Consider the following 14347-nt stretch of genomic DNA (forward strand, 5'->3'; position numbering starts at 1 on the left):
TTTTCTGAGATTAGATCTTTATTGATTTAAATGGCTTCAAACTTAGTGAAAAAAATCACCAAGTATCAGAGCAAGTTATAAGTTAACGAAACAAACATACTTAATTTAATTTAATACTAGTTGGAGCTCAGTTTGATTTTATAAGCTAAAATCAAACTGAGCTCCAACTAGTATTAAATTAGAATGCTTTTAAAAATTTGATGCACAAGCAAAGGGGCTTGATATTACCAATATATATACAGTACAAAGTCCATAATCTGGACGTCCATTATCTGGAATAATCTATAATCCGGACCTCAAAGCCACAAACTTTTTTTTTTGTATGCTTTATGCATGTGCATGCACATTGGGAGGATGTGTCTCCAGATACGTAAAAAATGCTTGGCATAATTTATGGCCAGCTACCATATTTCATGGTGAGGACAATGAAGATGATAGCTGCGAATTTGAAGATTTTTGGACATCGCAAACTAAAGGTGAAATTTTCCAGTTATTGGATTTTGTAAAGAAATGTGGAGAAGCAGTAATAAATGAAGATGATATAACAGAAGTTTTTCTTTGCGACGGTAATGTCCCAATTATCAATTAACAGATGGTGAAATCTGTAGTATGGTTCTAGATCCAGAAAATATTGCTTTTGATAGTGACAGAGAGGTTATTAAAAATGAAAAAATTTTGATTGACAAGTTAGTCGGTATTCTCGACACAGCAATTACAGGACTTGAACAGTGGAACTTTGTAACTGAACAAGAAATTATGTCTGTTTATAGAATTAAAGAGAAAGTATTAGCACAAAAAAAGAAGCAACTTAAACAACCTAAACTGAAAGAAATGTTTAATAAAGTAAACAAATAAATATTAAGCTTTTTTTTTTTTTTTTTTTTTGTAAATTTTGATACCCTTTAGATCATAATTGCTCTTTATTTCATAAATTATGGTTTCATATTTTAATTGTATAATTTCTGAATGTCATCTTACCAGATTTAAATTGATGATCTATAATCCGGAAAAACTCTTAATCCAGAATTGCCGAAGTCCCGACGAGTCCGGATTACGGACTTTGTACTATATATATATATATATATATATAATAAGATGACTTAGTGGAAAGTTGCAATGTATTGATGACAGTTCTCTGCATTATAACTTGAAGAGACTTTACTGCATAGTTAGAAAGATGACACTCAAAGACAGACATAACAGTAAATTCCACACATAATTTTATTCCTTAATAATACACATCATCACTGTGGGTGTGTTATGCACACCACAATTTTATGCAGCTTACATCTTCTTAAACAATGAACGAAATTGGAGAAATAATCTCTGTGTGGCTAGTGGCTAGTGGCTAGGCAAAACAGCAAAGGGAAAAAGGCCGAAGCAGAAAAGAGAGGAGAAGGAGAGTTGTGACATAATTGCCTTTTATACCAAATTACATTTCAGATCACATGACAGATTAATGTTCAGATGTAGGGTTCAGATTTCATCAATAAGTGTGCAATATATATTTGATGATGACGGATGTTTTTCAAAATTGCAGGGAGTTAGAAAAATTACTGCTCTATATTTTTTTTTTTTTTTTAGAACGGAGACTGCAGTTAAAGGACTGTTAATTAATTTATTATTTGAAAGACAGATATTTTATATTTTACGTATATGTGTGTGTGTGTGTAAGATAAAAATATGTAAATTAAAATTATAATTTAAAGTAGCAGTAACTCCTTACTCCCCCTTCTAAAAATCGTAATAATTTTTCTGGACTGCATCATTTCAACATCAATTGATCTCGCATGACTTGTGTAACACTGATGACATAGCTAATTCGGAAAGTGAACTCCAAAATTTTGAGAACTGAAACCTTTCTAACCCCAAAACCTTTTCTTGGCATGCTTACTTCACTCCCTTTGCTGTGTCATGCTACTAAATATATCCTTAACTTAAATGTGATACTCTGCATAAAATTATGGGTAGCATATTGCCTCATGATCATGTATGAGAGAAAATATGTTTTGATAATCAGTTCATGTGCAGCAATAAAAATTATATTCTATTCAGCCATGTCTGCCTATAAGTCTCTTTTTCAAGTGTCATCTTTCTAACTACGCAGTAAAGTCCTTCCAAGTTATAATGCAGAGAACCATTGTCAATCTGCTGTAGCTTTCTCCAAGTCATCATATTACACACACATATATATATATAATCAAACGGATGCAGTAAAAATAATCAGTATAGTAAATATAATAACAGCAGATAGGTACACACTGCTAACAGGCACATATTAAAAATTATTTACCTGGCTAATTTTCTTTTCTTGAGCTTGCTTTTCCTTTGTGACTCTATTGAGTTTTTCTTCTAACTGCTTTCTCTCATCTACTGCATGTTTTGTTTTTTCTTTCATCTCTTCCAGCTTGATGAAAAAACAAGAAATATAATTTAATTTCCAAAAGTAAATTTTGAAACTGATCCTTCTTAAATGAATTATACAATACAATATATAATGGTATTTAACACACAATTCTGTGAATGAATTAGTGATGAAACTGAAATCTTCAAGATGTTCTACAATGAACTGAAATACATCAGAGCATAATACATAATCAGCACAGTATTCAAACATCTTATACTATTATTTAGAAAAAGTAGGATTTGTAATATTAGAATCTTTAATCCAAACATATATAAAACATTTCACTGCCTTTTAGTTCTTAATTTATTATAATGTTATTCCTTTCGGTAAATTTATACTAAAACAACCATCAAGCTATTTTAATACAGTTGTTAGAAAAGTTACAATTAAAATTTTTATCAAGCACAATTAAAAAAACATATCAGTCCTGTAACAACATTTCATTCTGATTACTTAGAATATCTCATTAATATTTATTTGATATATAATTAAAACAGTTTCGATATGATTAAAAAAAAGAAAGAAAAGAAAAAAGGGAAAATTTAAGCATAGTATAAGTTATCAGCTATTAATATATAAAACCAATGACTTCTAAATTTTATGTGATAATCTATTTATTTGCATACCTTTATTTGCTTATGTAACTGAAAAAATAATAATATTGAAAAGATCTGATACATAAACTGAGATATACACTTACTTGTTTCAGTGCCTCTGTTTCAAACCTTGTGATGCGATCTTCAAAATAATGCCTTTGTGCTTCTAGCTGACTTGTTAATAGATATGTATACTAAAAATTACAACAAAATACCGGTGAACAACAACAAATATATATAAATACATCATCAATAAATATAATCTTTGAAAACTATCAGTGGAAATTAATATCAGTTTTGATGACATTAAATTTTTTACGAAACATGACAAACTAAATTCACTGTATGACTTTCTTCCCAATTTTGATAATAAAAAGATAGTAAATAAACTAAACGAACTTCATTTCATCAAATCTCTTTGGAGTCATATACTATGGCTTCAAATTATTTATTACCAGTTTTTTTTTTATATTATTCAAAAGTAATTTAAAATGTTATAATATAAACTACTTCACTAAATTAATTTAGATACACAGAATTCTGCCATGACTGTCATTAGAACACATACCTCCCCCCCAAAAAAAACTATACATTTAATTTCTTTAATAATTTAAGAATATGTTGTACTACAGCAACATAATACAGTACACATTTTAAAAACATACATATTCCAGAAAATTTTAAAAATATGCCATTAAATAGGAACGAAAGATTACAATCATTATAAATAAGTATGCCTCATTAAATTAAAAATGTAAAGAATTATAGTTGACTAAGTTTCATTTTAATCTTCCTATGCATATGCAGATTTTTTAAACATTTTAGCGTCCACTGTGTGAAAATAAATATATTCTCAAATTTTCAAAACAACTCCTGTAATAAATTATACAAAAATATTCATTTTAAAATTAACTTATCAACTAAATAAACATACTTTATTATAAGTAAGCTTGCATCTTATACAAGGCAACTTAAAAAAAAAAAAAAAAAAAAAAAAAAAAAAAAAAAAAAAAAAGGATTAACAAAAATAATCCTTATTTAGCCTACATACTATATACAAATTATAAAACATAAATATTACTATACACCCACAGAAGAAAGATCAAATGTGAATAAATATCAGGAAAAAGATGATGAAGTACCTCAAGTTGCATAGAATCCATTTTTTCCTCATTTTCAATCTGTAGAAAAAGAAAAAATTATAACTAAGTGAGCCCAGAAAATAATGCAGTAACAGTTAACATAAAAATATCAAATTAATTATGAAAATGGTAAAATAAATTTTAAAAATGATACCAGGAAGTTGGACTGGCGGCAAAATAATACTGGCAGCAATCTGAATATTGGTGATAAGAACCAGGTATTTCAGGTCTCTATTTCAGCAATGGTGGTTCTCAAAAATAATTGCACCACTAGATGCAATTATTATTATCCACCAAATAAAAGCCTTCTTAACAACATTTGACTGACATTAACTCCTTACAGCAAAAATAAATAAAAAGCAAAGATGCTGTACAAAGCAATCTGAATTTCATCAAACCAATTTCCTAATCTCATTTTTATCACCACTCTAAATTTTTCAGTGCATGTTCTTAAGTACTGTATATACTGTAGGAAAATTAAAATCTTCTGGACTTCTTAGCATCATTTCACGATCATGAAAAACACAATATCTTTACTCAGAAATTCCAGAACTCCATGAAAAAAAGAAATACACAGTGTGGCTGAGTTAACAGAATGATACTGAGCTTACGTTTTAAAGAACACTATGAAAGTTGAGGGTATGGTTGCAAGAAGTAGGCAGACACTTATTGGTAAATTACTCCCATTTGGTAACCATTGAGCTTCAGATTTATATTAATTATTTTAAACTGAATCAGAACATATTAATTTAAAAAACATTAAATGAACTACAGAAATACAAAAATTACTAAAAGTAATTAAAGAAATAAACTTTTAAACTATTTAAGGGATACATGGAAAAGCAGAACAAAATTTAAAGCACAAAATTTTGCAAATAAATTTTTAGAATACATACAAAATAAAATTTATTAATACATAGTCAAAACAGAACAGTATAGATACTTAGGTTATAAAAACATAAATTTCAGTTTGCATATGCTTAACAGTTATTAATGATAACTTAATACTTTTTAAGGATAGTATTTCAAAATTTCAAATTGCCACTTTACGCACATAATGTGGTACATTAAAGCTTTGAGAAGAAATAATGCAATTTATAAACTTTAAAGCTTAAAATCAATTTTCACAAAAATAGCAACAAGTTAACATCAACAGGCATATTTGAAAAAAACACCAACTACTCTCTTAAAAACTTAAAGATATATTTCTTGTTTCCAGTACATGGATTTCATGATGTGACAAAGTATTACCACTGGACAGAAATATTTGTACAGTCAAAAGTCGTTAATTCGGACACCCATAATTCGGAATGATCTATAATCCGGACCTCAAAACTAAAAACTTTCTGCGCATGCGCCGCGTTGACACATGCGCATAGGCGTTTACGCGTGCGCGTAAGACCTTTTACGACTACGCATATGAGTGTGCGCAAGTGCAGAATACGTTTTCGCGTGCGCGTTTTATTTATAATGGACGTATAAGCTAAAATTATCTAATTATCTATTTCAGTTAATGTTGATGATTGCGTTGTTCCTTAATTTTCGAATTGGATCCGGCTTATTATTTTTTGCAGACTGTAAGAGCAATTTTATAAAAGTAAGCTTAAACTTTCGATTATATCAAATAGAATTTCCGATATATATTTGTTAATATGTAAAGGATCTACAGCGAAAGTATGTTTTGAAATCCGAAATCTGTTTATCAATTTCACGCTGCTCGGCGGGGGGAATGCAACGGCGGGTGCGTAATGAATTGGAAGTTGATTTGTCAGCACTATCCTTATCTTCAGCGCAGATGTTTTTATTTTATTTGGCTTATAATTCCTTACCAAATGTAGTATTTCATCTCGATATGCTCCGTCTTTGATATGATTTAAAACAAGTTCCTCGTCATTATAATTCGCTTCCGATAGCGAAGAAAGTGACAGAGGTTAGTGAAAACGAAAAAATTTCGATTGACAAATTAGTCGGTGTTCTCGACACAGCAATTATAGGACTTGAACAGCGGAACTTTGTAACTGAACAAGAAATTATGTCTCTTTTATAGAATTAAAGAGAAAGTATTATCACATGAAACGAAGCAAAACTTAAACAACTTACATTAAAAGAAATGTTTAATAAAGTAAACAAATAAATATTAAGCTTTTTCTTTTTGCAAATTTTGATACCCTTTAGATCATAATTGTTCTTTATTTCATAAATTACGGTTTCATATTTTTAATTTTAGAATTTCTGCATGCCATCTTACGAGATTTTAACTGATGACCTATAACCCGGAAAAATCGATAATCCGGAATCGCCGAAGTCCCGACGAGTCCGGATTAACGACTTTTGACTGTAGTAAGCCTCATATATAAGTGATCCATGGAAACAAATGTACAGCTACAGCTTGAATAATTCTTTTCTTTATCAAACAAGTAGACAAATGTCCATATGATATTAATTTTATGATGAAAAAATACCATACCAATATTCTTTTTCCTCTTACCTGTCTTTGCTTTTAGAATAGCATATTTTATGCATAAGAATATATGGTTTATTTTTAACTTCAAGGATATTAATTGTTAAATTAGTAGACTTGTTGTAACTGATAATCTTAAACCTGTTTTGAAATCTGCATACCATCAATTATGTAGATTATATATAATGCAATTATGCATTATATCAGACTAATTTCTTTTTAAGCTTATTTTAATTTTTTAATATAAATATATACATTAAACTTTTAAAACTTTACATAGTAATCTCTTTCAAGTGTTACACTATAATCTGAACATATTAATTCTAAACATATTAATCTGAACATATTAATTCTGAACATATTAATTCTGAACATATTAATCTGAACATTCAGATTCCAGTTTAAAAAAAGAGGGAATTTCAGCCATTTTACTAGCATCAAACTGATAAAATACTTTACTTTATTTACTGGATAATTTTAATGACTAAAAAGGGTGACACTTAAAACTAGAATAATTAAAATTAATTTCATTTTTTTTCCCTTTCCTTTTAGCTAACTGGAAGTGAAGATGATACATTTGAGTTTTAATGAGCAATTTTAGAATGCCACGATGTCCGCTTTAATTACACTTCAGACAAAACAGCAATATGATTATGTTAGTCACATGACAGCTAACCAAAAGCAACTTAAAAGACATTGTACAGATTCTTTTGATAGTAACTCGTGGAGCGATTATTAACAAGAATGCCTAATCTTTTCTTAGTAAGTTTAATGTTTTAATACAATATATTTACTAAAGATATTGCTATCGAAGAAAAAAAATGCTTAAAAATATTACCAGTAATTCTTCCCCTTCTCTACACAGATCATCTAAACTATTTGCAATTTTGGAGAATATTGAACTGGCATTTTATGTTATACTTAAATTTTCAATCTCAAATTTTAAACAACTGGTACAACTCCCTATTTGGGTCAAAAGTTATCAATACAGCTCACCACTATATTTTAATAAACCAGAATCGACAGTAATACTTACGTAAAATACTTAAAACATTTCATATACATATTTCAGTATTTATAGGATTTAATTTAGTTTTTTAAACTGAACATTTAAGCTACTCAGGTTTAATACCTACTTGTGTTATTTATTTAAAATTAGTTGTACATGCTTTAAATGGATAACATGTTTAGTTTTTAATTGAAGTTGACATACATGTACGCATATACATTGCCATGAATTATGTATAGCTTAAAATTCACTTTTTATATGTCTCTAAATAATGAAATACTTATTGCAATAATATAACATATTGCATCGATATTTTTATGGAGTAAGTGATCATCTCACATCGTCATTCTGTTTGATGTGAGAAATCATGTATTTCCAAATACTGTTAAAGGTGAAAGTAAATGTTATCATATGCTTGACTTACCCATCGAGGCTCTAACTCAACAGGTTTTCCATCAGCTTTGTTCTGTACTAAACGATGCACATAATTATCACCAGCATAATCCCAGACACGATTATTGCCCAACTGCATAGCATAAGTATGCTGTGTATCTAAGTAATGACTAGAAAGAAAGTATAAATTTAGTGCTTTGTTTATGTATTTATTTTCGGTTACTGAATGATGAAAAATAATGCATTGCAACATTTACAAGAACAGCAAACTAAATTATGCAATTTTAAACTCACTGATATGCATGTCCATCTACATATCTCCCACAGCCTATATGTCCACAAATAAGGCAAATCCACAAACTCTAAAATAAAGAAAATCTAATAAGATATTAACATTAAATACATACAAAAGACTTAATAATCTTATATAAAATTGACAGTACTTTGGTATTTTGCAATACTCATATAAATTATTTCAAAAAACAATTAATTTCTATATATATATGGCAGGGGGAAGAAAAAATAAAAAAAGAAAGAAAACAATCTCTTATGAACATGTTAAATACATTATCCAATATAAGTGAATGAATAATACATGAAAATTGCATTTCTTTACATAAGAAATGTTCCTTTAAATTCAATCATATAATAATAACATGGTGGTTGCGCCCTGAAACCACCAATTTTCGAATTTTTTCTGGCTCTTCTTTCCGAACTTTGAGTGAAAACTGATTGATTGATCTTTTACTACTAAATAACACAAAATGACTGCAAAACCAAATATTTTTTATGTCTTAGTACTTCAAATCAGATGCCTTTTAAAATTTTGTCAATGAGACAAAAATTGCTTCCTTTTATTAATATAAACAACTTTAAATTTCAAAAGTTATTAATTGTAGATCATTATTTCTATCATAAACAATAAAAATACAGCAATAATTAAACTGCATATATAAACAACCTATATTCATGGCATTTGCTTTGTGGTTTCATGGCGCAACCCACTGAGCCTCTAGAGCATTGTGTTATAATGCTCACAATCCCCTACAGGCTCAGCGATCACACCGTGAAACCATTGCTCTTCAGAATGGTGCTTGCTGCTTTCAAATAGGAATGTTTATTTTTATCCGGCTACTGATAAGGGGCTTTGACATCACATAGTTATTTTATTACTAAACAATACATGCACGTTCCCAGAGAAAATGTCTTTCATTTCCAGAGATTTTTCTCTGAGCTTTCATTTCCTGCTCTTTTTTCTGAAGTATGCTAGTACTATGATTTTCTAAATTATTTTGTGTGTTTTAAATAAAATGCAACTATATTTTTCGATAATTAAAAATAAGCCGCATAAAAATTGAATTAAATTTAAAATATTTTACGCATATTATTATACAAATTTAAAATATTTAACACAGAACATATTCCAGTAAAATAAAAATCATGGCAGTGTACATTTTGTAGCACAAGGGATACACACCTCATACAACAAGATACATGTGTGAAACGTGCAATGTTGGCTTATGCATGTAACAAAAAGACAAAAAATGCTTTGAACAGTTTCATAAAAAGTAACTTTGTTCCTTGACATTAAAAAAAAAACACTGAGTTTTTTTATACTCTACTGAGCCTTTTTTTATCTATTTATCCGAACTTCCTTATTAAGTATGTTCTTATGTTTTCACTGCTGTAGAAAAATTACATAAATATTTGATTTTTTTTATAATTTACCTTGTAAAATAAAGTAAAAAAGTTACATGCAACACAAGTTTTAAACACAATTTTTGTTTAATTCCCAAATTTCGTCATTCATTGGAAATGCACATGGAAAAAGGTAAGTTGTTTTTTCCTACCAGCTCAGTTAAGTTTCAAAGTCTTAGATGTGTGCTGGTTTCACAGTGAGACCACCACCCACAGATCAATGGGCGAGAGTATATTCTTTTTTTAAATCATATATTATTTGTCTCTAGGATCATAATATTCAATTTCTAGAGCTTTTAGTTATAAAAATAACATTGTACACATCAAAAGGTTAAAATAATCACCAGTTTCAAGAAAATTATACAATAATTCAATTATAAAATTAAATGTGACACTTAAAAAACAAATCGGTTTAATAATACTGTGATTCGACAATCAACCGAGAGTCTTGTATCACTTCCCTTAATATACTATGAAATGAATATATTCAGTTATTTTTAAGATCTAGCTAAATACAGTCAAAAGTCGCTCATTCAGACACCCATAATCCGGAATGATCTATAATCCGGACCTCAAAGCTACAAACTTTCTGCACATGCGTCGCGTTCACGCATGCGGACAGGCGTTTAAGAGTGTGCGTAAGACCTTTACGGCTGCGAATATGTTTCTGCGCATGCGCGTTTAACGTGTAACGAAGGTATAAGCTAAGCTAAAATTATCAAATTCAGTTAATGTTGCAGATTGCGTTGTTCCTTAATCTTCGAATTGGATCTGGGTTATTATTTTTTGCAGACTGTTAGAGCAATTCCATAAAAGTAAGCTTGAACTTTTGATTATGTCAAATAGAATTTCCGATATATATTTACTAATATGTAATTTGTATCTACAAAGCGAAAGTATGTTTCGAAATCCGAAATCTGTTTATCAATTTCATGCCGCGGATTGGAAGTTGATCTGTCAGCACTATCCTTATCTTCAGGGCAGATGTTTTTATTTTATTTGGCTTATAATTCCTTACTAAGTGCAGTATTTCATCTCGATGTACTCCATCTTTGATATGATTTAAATCAAGTTCCTCGTCATTATAATTCGCTTCCGATAGTTGAAGAAAGTGACCCAGAGGTTATTGAAAACGAAAACATTTCGATTGACAAATTAGTCGGTATTCTCAACACAGCAATTGTAGGACTTGAACAGTGGAACTTTGTAACTAAACGAGAAATTATGTCTGTTTAATAGAATTAAAGAGAAAGTATTATCACATGAAACGAAGCAACTTACATTGAAAGAAATGTTTAATAAAGTAAACAAATAAATATTAAGCTTTTTCTTTTTGTAAATTTTGATACCCTTTAGATCATAATTGTTCTTTATTTCATAAATTACGGTTTCATATTTTTAATTTTGTAATTTCTGCATGCCATCTTACCAGATTTAAACTGATGATCTATAATCCGGAAAAATCGATAATCCGGAATTGCCGAAGTCCCGATGAGTCCGGATTAACGACTTTTGACTGTATATTATTTGGAAAGAAACATATTTGGGAAGGTTTGTTTAAAGTTGATTTTTCTTAAAATATTCAAATTAAAATTTGATAAAATCATACTACTGCTTTTATTAATACCACTTTCTAACAGCATTTCACAACAAATACAAATAAATAATACATAACAATTTTTAAATAAAAAGTATTTATTTTGTACATATGTACACAACTATCATATTTTTAGTGCAGAAAATTCTGTTTATTTCCAGCCAATGATTTTGATCTTGGAGTTCCCAAATTTTTTGTAGTTTACATGTTATTCATGGGAAGGATAAGAAGGAAATTTAGCAAGTTACATCTAGTTATAATACAATCTTTCAGCTTATTGTCTACAGTGCTCATAAAATGTTTTATTATTTAATAAAGCTGAAGTTTTTGCTGCCTTGGAAATAATCCATCTATGATGTTCATGTACTAAAATGCCAAAGTCAGATAAAATGACATATTAAGTACTACATATAAATAATATAGGGAAATAGGCAAATATTCAATTTATATATATTATAATTCATGTATTATAATTCATGGTATATTATAATTCATGGTGTATATACAAAGCATTTTATAAAATATGTCATTAGCCACTTTCTTTCAACTGATACATAGAAGAAACTGACATATTTTCTAAAATTCTTTTTGTGTAGAAATATGTGGATTATTATTTTTTTACAAGAACTCTAAAAGTAGGCAACCCCTTTGACTCATCTCCCCCCTCTTGGAATTGTGATAAATAAAATATTACAGGAAATGTACAAATATTGTAAGTATTTCTACTTATTGATACAAAAGCTGGACATCAAATATCACATCATTGCTGGATTTTTGTCCACCTGAAATTCTATAAAGAGGCTCAAGGTATTTTAAAAAATAATGACATGAATCTCCTCTTCTCAGAATTCTCTGATCTGCTTTTCTAGACACACACAGGGGAAAAAAAGGCTGTTACTTATTATACAGCCTAGCAAAATCGAGATTTTGTACACATTTTCAAAAATATGTAATGAATTTATAGTTTTTGGGAAGATGCAGAATCCAAGAACATTATTTCCTGCTTATGAAATGCAGACATTTTTTTTTCACAATTAGTGTAACTCTTTTTTTGATTGGTGTATACACATAGACAGTCCACTGAAGGGACTTAAAAAAAATCAAGGAAAACATTTTCAGTAAAAACAGCTTTATATAAATAGAAAACACAACATATAATTACAGATGACTTTAAATTATATTTGCTTTCATAAGTTCTTTAAACTGAAACCTTTCACTGCCGAGTTTTTGTAAGAAGACTGTGTATTTCTCTTTTCCCTCTGGATGTTTGCATGATAATATCCAGGAATAACCTGCAATCATATCAACATTCCAAGGATTATAATTTTTTCTTCCCTCTCCTACTTATTTAATACATCACATTTTTTGGAAAGGTGCTTTTAAAAAAATCATATTCACTCAACAGTCAATATTTTAAGTTTTGCAATATACGTTAAGTACAGGCAAAAAATCAGACTCCTATTTCTTACCCCTAAACTTAAATCACAGCACTATTTCTTACCCCTAAACTTGAATCACAGCAATCTCCCCTTCCAATTTCAATAATGACAAATTGCAGTTTTAGCTAGCTTCACCTTTCTAATCGTTGATCGAACAAAAATACCTTTAGTTCAGATTTCTACTAAATGACGGAATTTCACAGAAATAATTAAATTAATCCTTTGTCAATACATCCTCCTTACATAATGTTTCTCAAGATGCAATTTCATATAAACTGGTGATAAAAGAATTTTATCTTCACTGAAAATATCCTTGACAGAATGCTATAATGTTAAAGAAATTTTTTAGTGACCCGTGTTCTAGTTTCTGAAATTTGCATTTTGCTTTTTATACTACTTTCATCTAAAACATGGTAACTCCCTTCCTATGATAATTGCATAACTACTGACCTTCAAATGGAGGATTTCATGCTGCTCAGCAAAACCTTTCCAAACAAACTCCAAACTGGTTTTGATTCATATCATAATGCATGGTTCGGATTACTGAACTATTTATAATTCAATAGCCATGTAAAATATATTTGCATTTAATTGGATACGGTAAACTTTATATTTTTCATCAAATTCATTTTTTAAAATTTTCTTACTCTTTTATACTGAGAAAACCTTGAATTGTGAAGGAAAGCTTTTGTTTATCAAAGTACTTTTTTAAATATGATGAAAATAAAATTAAAAATTAATACACATAGTTATTTGTGTGGATAAAGGTAGTAATGTATTATATATTACATAAAATTAAATTCAAATACTAATTGATTAAACATTGCTTGAATCATCATATAGAAATTTACAGTGCCTCCAATAGATTAATAAAACTCAGATTATATAAAATTTAATAAGAATAATTTAATAAGATCAATAAAATGTAATTAGAAAATACAATTCAAATGCTATAAAGTTTATTGAGAAAATTATTCTTAAAATCATTAGAAGTGGGGCAATAAAGTAAAATTTAATAAAAAAATTTAATAAGTTAAAAAAATGCAATAAGAAAAAAGTACAATTCAGATGAAATAAAATTTAATAAGAAAATTTATTCTAAAATCATTAGAGATGGGGAATTGAATTTGCCTAACTTAAATTTCATTAATTCGATAAATTTCTTTTATTGCTGGGAAACATACAAGCTAAAAATTAAAAATCAGATGATTCAGTGATCTACCATTTGGGACACAGGATGAAAAAACCAGAGATGGCAGCTATGTAAAAGAAGAAACAAGCACAATATTTTAAGATCTCATTAAATTATCTATTCATGATTACTGTATTTTAATGCAGGAGCACTGATATGAGTTTAACATTATCTTGGAAACAGTCAGAAAGGTCAGATACAGAATCATACTATTTTTACTATGCAAAAGAGAAATTCAGCACTAAAGTTATCAATGATTACCAAGGAAAAAATTCAAATGGCTAATAATATCAAAGTTAAGAGTTCTTTTAGAAGAATTAATTAAAAGGAAAAAAATTATATTACGAATTTATAGAAATGAACTCTCGCAATAATTTGTGTTTTGCAATTACAATAAGTAAATATTAATATAA

At 28.6% G+C, this 14347-nt stretch overlaps 1 protein-coding gene across 1 annotated transcript in view; it reads right to left on the reverse strand.

The window, feature by feature from the left end:
- Positions 1 to 14347, reverse strand: part of LOC118182147 (BRCA1-associated protein) — a 97859-nt gene that overhangs the window by 14998 nt on the left and 68514 nt on the right. Inside the window, exons 10-14 of the mRNA XM_085816558.1 lie at positions 8303 to 8370; positions 8040 to 8178; positions 4146 to 4184; positions 3108 to 3197; positions 2294 to 2407 (exon numbers count right to left, since the gene is read on the reverse strand). Of these exons, the coding sequence (XP_085672684.1) occupies positions 2294 to 2407; positions 3108 to 3197; positions 4146 to 4184; positions 8040 to 8178; positions 8303 to 8370 (450 nt within the window). The remainder of the gene's footprint in view (positions 1 to 2293; positions 2408 to 3107; positions 3198 to 4145; positions 4185 to 8039; positions 8179 to 8302; positions 8371 to 14347) is intronic.

Source organism: Stegodyphus dumicola, chromosome 1 (genome assembly GCF_044657685.1).
Source record: "Stegodyphus dumicola isolate Sdum_Otavi_A_Nest chromosome 1, ASM4465768v1".
Classification (NCBI taxonomy): Eukaryota; Metazoa; Arthropoda; class Arachnida; order Araneae; family Eresidae; genus Stegodyphus; species Stegodyphus dumicola.